We start from the raw sequence: 9,881 nt of genomic DNA, 5'->3' as shown, positions 1-9,881 counted from the left end.
AACAGCTTTGTGTGATTTCAATTAGACAAACACACATATTGTGTTACTCTTTTTCATAAAGTTTGTCAAATGAAAACAGAATGTTTGGATAAATGTCATAAATGTATTTTAAGGTAGTAATCTTGAAGTTTACCCGTTGAGTTTTTCTTAGATAAATTCATTCTATTTATTCCAAATTTACCACAAAACTGTAGTTATTTGTTTTCGAAACTCAACATGCAAAATGTATGGTGAGCTTATAAAATTACATTAATGTGTCTTATTTTTCTTTAATTGATTATTTAAAGGGTGAAAAAGATTAGACTCTTGTAATGTTGCCATGGTATCTTTTACATATGTTACCATAATGCATACATAACATTACTAAAACTGATAAATTACTACCTAAAGTGCAAAAAAGTTATTCAATAGTTTATAATTGCAAATGTAGGTGACACATAAAGGACAATTTCATGTTGGAACATGAGCATAGATCAATGCATTAAAAAAATCTAAGAACATTTGAGGAACATACCTTTGCAATATTTGCAAACTCTGATTCGATTTATGTGGAATACAAGGAGAACAATCACAATCACACAGCAGGCTAACAGTGCCCCGAGCACAATGGCAACAATTGAGTCGAGTTCTGGTCCTGCAATTATAAAAATGTCAAAAGAGGCAAATCATTATTCACATCATTCACGTTAGTTAATTTCAGTGACTACCTAGAGCAGTATTAAGCAATAATGCAGTTTTTTCAACATGCCTAATGAGAATAAATTAACAAATATAAGAAAGGCATGAAAAGAACAATTTAAAAAGAAAATGGATAGTGGATGTGAATGTGGATAGCTTAGTTGGTAGAGTGTGCAACACATGTGCAACGCTGAGTCCTTACTGCAGCGACCCAGGTTCGAGTCAAATCTGCGCCCCCTCTCTCTCTCCCTCATTACCTCTCTCTGTCCCCCGGCCTATCAAATAAAGGCAACAACAATTTGTTTTTCAAAAACCTCTTCTTTGTCTAACATTTAACATATGACAGATCTTTGATTCTGTCTGACTTAAGTATGCAATTTGAAAGGGAACTTATGCACATAGATTAGACATTGACATGAACTACAAATTTAATTGTGTTATGCATATATTTTGAGCTGTATAATGACAAATAAACAATCTTCTACCTTCTACATATATACATAAATATATCAATGAATTATTGATAGTCCTTATACGTTTTTGAACAACATAATGTATCAAAATTATACTCACATAATGAAATAGTTGTTAAATTAATTTAAAACTTGATGACTGGAGCTTTTTATAGCGTCCATTTTGAACTGGAACAACTAATTGGAAGCCATCAGAAAGCTAATTCATTACAATATGCTATGACATATCTAAATGGCTGCCATGACTGTTGCGTTTTTATCAAATAACATAATATTTTAATCTGACAAATCTGACCTGCGTTAATAGTTAAGATGTGTTAAAGATTCACATTTGACATTAAAGACTTTAAAAACATACTTGTCTCCACTTTTGTTCCTTCACCAAACAGGATCTCTCCACATGTGACCACAGCACAGTAGTAAGTCCCAGCATCAGAGGAGCTCTGTATAGTTTTGGACAGACTGTAGACACAGCTCTTTTCCACTTGTTCGTCACTGCTCTTCTTGGGAGTGTAAATGATGCTTGGATAGAATTTTTCTGATTCAGCTCTGAACCAGTACACACTGTGTTCACCTGGACACTGAGATGTGTTTCCTTTATTCTTGGAGGGAAGTGAACACTGGAGAGTCAATGTGCCTCCTGACTGGACTGATGCTGTCTCTGGAGTTTGTTTCACGTTGACAGATTTCTGCTGACTTCGATCTGTGTGATTGAGTTAAAAAAGGCAACATCAAAAGTGATTCACAATCTCAGTTATTTGTATGACTTAAAACTAATGGATGACTGTCAGTTCGATATGGAAAGTAACTAATTTTACCATTCACAGCCAAGAAGGTGCCTTTAACAAAGCTCTGTGAATATGGTGTTCCACTTTGACACAAGTATGTTGCTTCATCCTCTTTACTGACATTTCTAATGGTGAGCAAATACTCAGCCTGCCCCTCTGTGACTGTAAAACGTGAGTTGTTAAATTGTGCTGTAAATGTTTGTCGGTTAAAAGTTCCTGCAGCAACTGATTGGACCATATAGCCAAGAGACTGCTTATACCAGTGAAAGAATTTCCCTTCCTTCTCAGAAACTGGACAATGCAAAGTAACATTCCCACCAACTTCAACCACAGTCAAACAGATCGGGCGAGGATCATCTGCACTTTGAATCAGGTCTGAAGAGATAAAAAGAAATTTACAAAGATAAAAACAATAAATGACGGAAAGTATCTAGCGTTAGAAAGATTATTGCATTGCCTTCTCTTTTAACAACATTTTAGCGCAGGTCAATATATAAACAGTCATTGTTTAGAGTTGCACTTACACACTGTACTAAGCAGAATCAAAGCAGTCAGTCTTCCGGTCATTGTGGTAAAACAGCTTTCTCAAGCACAACTGATGCCTTCCTACCTAAATGAAGGTTTAGTCACAAGATCATCAAAGTCTACAAAGTGGAAATCGTCCTGATTGGCTGAAACGCAGAAAATGCACTTCCTCATACTTGCTTCAAATCCATGTTCCATTTTCAACGACTTTTAGATGAACTTGTATTGTTTATTATTGTTTTTTAGTTAGACTAGTTAATCGTGAGTCAAATTCAGGTGTCACTTCACTTTTTCTGTGTGTTGTCCCTAGTTTTTTTAATGTGGTTTAAAAATAACTGCATGTGTATTGTAACTAACAATAGCTTGTAGCTGTAGCCACCTCAGATGTAGTCTTTTCCTGCATTTGTGACATAAACCTTGTGAACAAGTTTATAAACTCATAAGCAATAAATACTCATACTAAAAGAGTCTGTTTGTTACAGAGTTGCCTCAACATTTGTGTAAAGGGTGTTCAAACTAGGTATTTTTTTCAGTTCTATTTTGTCAGTGTCAAAATGACTTACAATTCTTCTGGAAGCAGTGTGTCATAAACAGTATCGGACTGTCTGAGGGGCAGGGTCAAAAAGTGCCTGTGGTGAAACAGTAACCTACTGTAAATGGTATTGCACCACATTTTCTCCACTGGAAGGGAGTCATAGAGAGCCCTACATCAAGTTTTCTCCATTTTAAGGGCACCCATTAGTGTACTGCATAAACTTTTCTCTACTGCAAGGGCATTTTCTTGGTTGGTTATATGTTATATGTTTTTAATGTGCCGTTAATGTGTCGTTTGTTGTATGTTGGAGAACCTCAATGGCAATAAGACTTTTAGGCTTTATTATTGTGTGTCAATCCTCGATGATCGTTGAGTGTTGTGTATTTTCATGATGGGTGTGGAGAGCACTGACTTTCATGCTAGAGAGATCATCTATGACACCATGACTGTAATCTTTCTCTGATCTCACGTTTTGCTTTCCTGATCTGAAAAATACTGTTACATTGACTGGAGATGGGTACTTTGCCTTTCTTGTCTCAAAGCACTTCATAAAGGCATTTTGCATTTGTGTCTGGAGAACAACATGCAAGGCCACATGCAGAAGCTGCACTCATAGACAAGTTCTGTGACGGGCCATTTCTTACTCAAAAGAGAACTCAATAGGCTTCAACAGGATATGTAGCGAGGTTAGAGATGCAAGCAGCTACAAGAGGTTAATTTTAGTTTAAACAATGGACCTTGTTGTTAGTTACTTTTACTTTACTGTATATATGCACATTTATAGTGTAAATCACTGTCTAAAAAAATCTTATTTTAAAATTTTGATCATCATAAGGAGCCTACTTTCTTTGCATCCATTACGAAAAAAGTAAGGAAGTCAAGCAGTCAAACAATACACTGCACTTTTGATGTCAAACAGGATTCTGCATTACATGGTGCAAAGTTCAGCTGTGTTCTATTTTATTATGTGATGGATCTTACTGAGCACATAGGAGTGCACATGGACAATAAACTTGATTGGGCAAAGAACACTCTAACCCTCTACATGAAGGGTCAGAGCCAGCTCTACTTTCTGAGGAGGCTAAGGCCCTTTAATATCTGCAGGACAATGCTGAGGATGTTTTATGAGTCTGTAGTGGCCAGTGCTATCCTGTTTACTGTTGTATGTTGGGGTAGCAGGTTGAGGTTAGCGGATACTAATATACACAACAAATTGATCTGCAAGTGACATTGTGGGTGTGTTGCTGGACTCTCTGGTGGTGGTGTCAGAGCGGAGGATGCTGTCCAAACTGCATGTCGTCTTGGACAATGTCTCCGACCCACTCCATGACGTGCTTGTCAAACACAGGAGCACTTTCAGTGACTCCTAGATGTACCACAGAGCACCACAGGAAGTCATTCCTGCCTGTGCCTAACAAACTCTTTAACTCCTCCCTCAGAGTGTCAAACACTTGATCTCATAGTAAGTGCATTACCTGACATATAGTAGTATATTATCTGTTTCAACACTAATGTGCAACATTCTCTGCTTCAATACTCTGGTTACTCTGTCTCAATACTGGAGTTTTTAAGGATTGTGTCCATTCCACATCAACACTACAAGTACTCATTATGACTATTAGTTTTAATTATCTTCTTCTCTTTATCATTACACTTCTGTTAATACTGTAAAATACTCTACATATCCACACTCCTTATATTTAGATTTTAGATTTCTATCCATTCCATGTCAATCCTACCAGTACTCATTATTACTATCAAATTCACTACTACTATGTATATTACATTTCTGTTAATAAAAATACTGTACATATCAACACTCTTTATATTATATATATAATTATATATTTGTATGTTTTATATTTGCACATTTTGTTGTATTTTCTACTTACCAGTTTTCTATTATTATTTCTATTCCTTTTTGACATGCAAGTAAGCAATTTGTACAAAGAATTTCCCCTCAGGGATCAATAAAGTATTTCTGATTCTGATTCTGATCTTAAAGGAGTGGTTTAACATTTTGCTTATTCGTTCTCTTCCAAAAGTAAGAGAAGAAGATTGATACCACTCACATGTTTGTGCATTAAGTAGAGGAGCTGGAACAAGACAATTACCTTAGCTTAGCATAAAGCCTGGAAACGGGGAAACTGCTTACCTGGCTTTATTCCAAAAATAGACTGACAAATACACCTAAAGCTCACTAATAAGCACGTATGTTGTTTAATTAGTACATATAACAGAAATGTAAAAACATCAATGAGTGGTTTTATGCAGAGTTACATGTTATTATGAACAACAATGAACAACAGAGGTGCGGTGACTTCCCAGAATCTTTGATGTCACCACGTGGTTGCCCGGCAACCAGTGAAGACACAGCACAAACAATCTAGGCGGATTAATTGTTTTTTGTCAAGAAATAAGTACAGCACATAACTGCTCCTAAAACAACAAATTGTCATGTTTACAGTCTTTCTTAAATATAAAAGAGCCGAACTTTTTTTCTTGACACTCAGTGGATTTCCGTCTTCTTGCTTTCTATTGTAGGGAGCTCCACTGATTCACTGTCTCTGCCTCACCATCACCATAGATTAAGACAGGACTTAAGGGCTCACTAGAGCGAACAATGTTCATGAGCCTTTGGACAAACCAGCTCTGCTCACAAACAAGACTTATCCTGAAAAGTATACAGTATCTTTTGATTTCTTTACAGTAGAATGCTCATGCAGGGGTCACAGATACCTTGTGTTTTGATAAGTTAATTGTGCCAAATTGCCCATAATGGGTAATAATCTCACATTGCAAATTATGGCTTGTATGGTAACAAAATTTTGCATCACCTAGGCTTTCTGTGATGTCCTGGATTTTTCCCTGGATTTTTTGAATTTTCTAAAAAAAAATTAAAAAATGTTCTCCATGTTTGCAGCGTTACTAAACTTATCTTCAGTCTCTTGAGAAAATAAGAATGCCAATTACAATCACGCAGAGAGTCAATAGCATCACAAGGATGATGATAACCAGGTCCGATTGTTGTCCTGAAATAAAAGAAAATTGTCAGCAGAGATTTAACTTTTTGTTCCACATTTACATTTACCTCATTCATGAATTTTGGGGGGCTCAACACAAAAAATCTTACGTAATTCAAAATATATTTTGTTTAAAAAGTTATATAATTGAAAGTACAAATTTTTAATGATTTTAAGAACTATTTTGGTGTCTTGTGTCAGCCATTCCTGCCATGATTTGTGTGTCAGGTATCGTAAAATTACTTTCCCTCAGTTTGCCAAGATATGTTGCTGTTGTGATGTTTGGAACATGTTAACTTCGTAGCAGCAACTGTAGCAACAGTTTGCTAACCTACAACTTAGCTAGTAGTAAGCCCCAGCACAACTTGATTTTACAGGTGACATTTTGAGCTGGAACAACTAAATGGAATGCAGCCATCATTAAGCTAAGTCATTACACCATGGTATGATATATCAAAATATCTGCCATGAAAGGAATATTGGCTGCATGTTTTATTATCAAATAACATAATATTTGAATCAGACTAAATTTAATCAAATCTGACCTGCGTTAATAGTTAAGATGTGTTAAAGATTTCACAATTCGACATTAAAGACTTTAAAAACATACTTGTCTCCACTTTTGTTCCTTCACCAAACAGGATCTCTCCACATGTGACCACAGCACAGTAGTAAGTCCCAGCATCAGAGGAGCTCTGTATAGTTTTTGACAGACTATAGACACAGCTCTTTCCCACTTGTTCGTCACTGCTCTTCTTGGGAGTGTAAATGATGCTTGGATAGAATTTTTCTGATTCAGCTCTGAACCAGTACACACTGTGTTCACCTGGACACTGAGATGTGTTTCCTTTATTCTTGGAGGGAAGTGAACACTGGAGAGTCAATGTGCCTCCTGACTGGACTGATGCTGTCTCTGGAGTTTGTTTCACGTTGACAGATTTCTGCTGACTTTGATCTGTGTGATTGAGTTAAAAAAGGCAACATCAAAAGTGATTCACAATCTCAGTTATTTGTATGACTTAAAACTAATGGATGACTGTCAGTTCTATATGGAAAGTAACTAATTTTACCATTCACAGCCAAGAAGGTGCCTTTAACAAAGCTCTGTGAATATGGTGTTCCACTTTGACACAAGTATGTTGCTTCGTCCTCTTTACTGACATTTCTAATGGTGAGCAAATACTCAGCCTGCCCCTCGGTGACTTTGAAACGTGAGTTGTTAAATTGTGCTGTAAATGTTTGTCGGTTAAAAGTTCCTGCAGCAACTGATTGGACCATATAGCCAAGAGACTGCTTATACCAGTGAAAGAATTTCCCTTCCTTCTCAGAAACTGGACAATGCAAAGTAACATTCCCACCAACTTCAACCACAGTCAAAGAGATCGGGCGAGGATCATCTGCACTTTGAATCCGGTCTGAAGAGATAAAAAGAAATTTACAAAGATAAAAACAATAAAAGACAGAAAGTATCTAGCGTTAGAAAGATTATTGCATTGCCTTCTCTTTTAACAACATTTTAGCACAGGTCAATGTAAACAATCATTGTTTAGAGTTGCACTTACACACTGTACTAAGCAGAATCAAAGCAGTCAGTCTTCCGGTCATTGTGGTAAAACAGCTTTCTTAAGCACAACTGATGCCTTCCTACCTAAATGAAGGTTTAGTCACAAGATCATCCAAGTCTACAAAGTGGAAATCATCCTGATTGGCTGAAATGCAGAAAACGCACTTCCTCCTACTTTTAGCAAATCTATGATCCATTTTCAACAACTCTTGTTGAAAATTTAGACTGATGTACATGTGTTTTTTACAGTTAGACTATTTGATGTTTCAAAAGCAGTTTTGTTATTATGACAAGTTAATTGCTTGTTAATTTAAATCCAGGTACAGTTCATGCTTTTTCTGTGTGTCGTCCCCAGGTTTTAATGTAATATCAACTCTAAAAATAACTGCATGTGCAGATGTCCTGTATTTTTCTGCATTTGTGACATCAACCTTGTGAACAAGTTGATATTGTTAGTCTCCTTCTGATGTGCAGTGGACACCTTGCATGGCAGCCACTGCCATCAGAGTGAGAATGAATGTGACATGTAGTGTAAAGCACTTTGCGTGGTCAGAGGACTAGAAAGGTGCTATATAAGCGCAGTCCATTTTACCAGTTCTTAGAAATAATATCTGTGGGTGTTTGTGGCATGAATGAATAATGCCTCAGATATTGTAGAATGAAAGTGTAGGATTCATCATTAATAAATTTAAATATGGTGTATGAAACAAACCACTGAGTGAATTAAATGATTACTTACTCTTGCAATAAAGTCTCCTTCTGATTTTCCAGATAACAAAAGTAGGTCAAAGCTCTCAGGCGTGAGAGGATCACAGCTAAAACCTCTGCTCCTCTCACAAAGTTTTGGGTGTGACCAGTGACCGAGAAGCACTCCCCTCTCTCAGTGACAACCACTAAAGAAAAGCTGCAAACCCTAGACAAGCGCAATAAGAACACTGTGGCAGACAGTCCACAACTCTAGTACCATATTATCACATGATAAATCTAATATCCAAACTCCTCCTGCACCTTTATCTATAGTACTCCTGTACACCTTTTGTAATAATATTAAACCCTTATTTAATGCAATGTTAAGTGTTATGCTAACGGAGGGATAAGTCACATTTGCTCAGTTTGTCAACACAAATTTTTATGTGAACACGATTATTATTTTCTATAAACAAGGATCTTCTCAGAAAAATTCTATTCCTTTTTTTATTAAAACTTTGAGTAATGATTCAAGATGTAGTCAACCAAAAATCAACAGAAATATCCATTCTTAAAGAAAGCAACATTAGCAAACACAAGATAAGGCTGGAGCAGGCTTCTCCAGGCACACAGATGACCTCTGAACGGCCCTTGTCTAGGCAGTATGCTAGCAGGTCATTCAGAGACATTAACATGATTTTTGTACTTGTATGTGTTTTGAGTATAATGTGTATTTTGACCCCCACCCATCACCCCCACCCCCAAGTCATTCAATCAGTTCACACTCAGGTCCAACACAACACATTGTTGAGATTTATGAAGTGTGGATTTCACTTAAACAGAAGTCTGTGCTTATCAGTGCTACAGTTGTGTCTTTTTTCTCCCTCTTCTTGCTTTCCATTGTAGAGAGCTCCACTGATTCAGTGTCTCTGCATCGCCATCCTAAAAATTAGATTAAGACAGGACTTTAGGGGTCACTGAAACAAAGACTCTTCTTAAGTCTTTGGACAAAATAGCTCTTCCACACAAACAAGCCTGATCACTGAGGCTAATGGTACAGATTTCCTGATTTATGTGCACTAAAAATACACTGAAAAACCACAAGACAAATGTGGGATGTGACCAAAACAAATTTGATATAGTATATCTTACTAAAATGTAGCCAAGACATCGCTACCAAGGTCAGTTGAGATTTTTACTCACAAATTGCAGACACACTTGTTAGTCCTACAGGACTTTACAGTAGCATGGTCATGAATAGGTCACAAATACGTTGTGTGTTTTGATTAATTAATCATGTCAAATTGACCAAAAGGGGTAATTATCTCACGTTGAAAACTGTGATTTGTATGATGCAAATTGTGTTAAAAGGGCACTCTGGATTCAGCACTCAATTTGTTATCAGCAAGTCTTTCTAGGATATCCAGGATAATTTTTAATTGATCTTTTCAATTTTGAATGGACGAATAAAATTGTAATACAAGTTACAAGTTGTGCTCCATCTTTGCAGTGTTACTAAACTTACCTTCAATCTCTTGAGAAAATAAGAATGGCAATTACAATCACGCAGAGAGTTGATAACTGGGTCCCACAGTTGTCCTGAAATTA

At 36.6% G+C, this 9,881-nt stretch overlaps 1 protein-coding gene across 1 annotated transcript; it reads right to left on the bottom strand.

The window, feature by feature from the left end:
- Positions 1-491: 491 nt before the first annotated feature.
- On the bottom strand, positions 492-7,627 carry LOC119888438. Its single transcript, XM_038698993.1, has 6 exons — positions 7,585-7,627; positions 7,381-7,437; positions 6,633-6,977; positions 1,970-2,314; positions 1,510-1,854; positions 492-634 (listed from the first exon to the last, which is right to left on the bottom strand). Exons 1-6 carry the CDS (start codon positions 7,625-7,627, stop codon positions 492-494), a joined length of 1,278 nt encoding a protein of 425 aa, XP_038554921.1.
- Between the last annotated feature and the right edge of the window lie 2,254 nt (positions 7,628-9,881).

This window comes from Micropterus salmoides, unplaced genomic scaffold (assembly GCF_014851395.1).
Source record: "Micropterus salmoides isolate LMB-PRFRI ecotype aquatic unplaced genomic scaffold, ASM1485139v1 Ms_hic_scaffold_5, whole genome shotgun sequence".
NCBI classification, from domain to species: Eukaryota; Metazoa; Chordata; class Actinopteri; order Centrarchiformes; family Centrarchidae; genus Micropterus; species Micropterus salmoides.
Note: the sequence above shows the minus strand (reverse complement) of the source record. Positions and strands in the feature narration are given on the sequence as shown.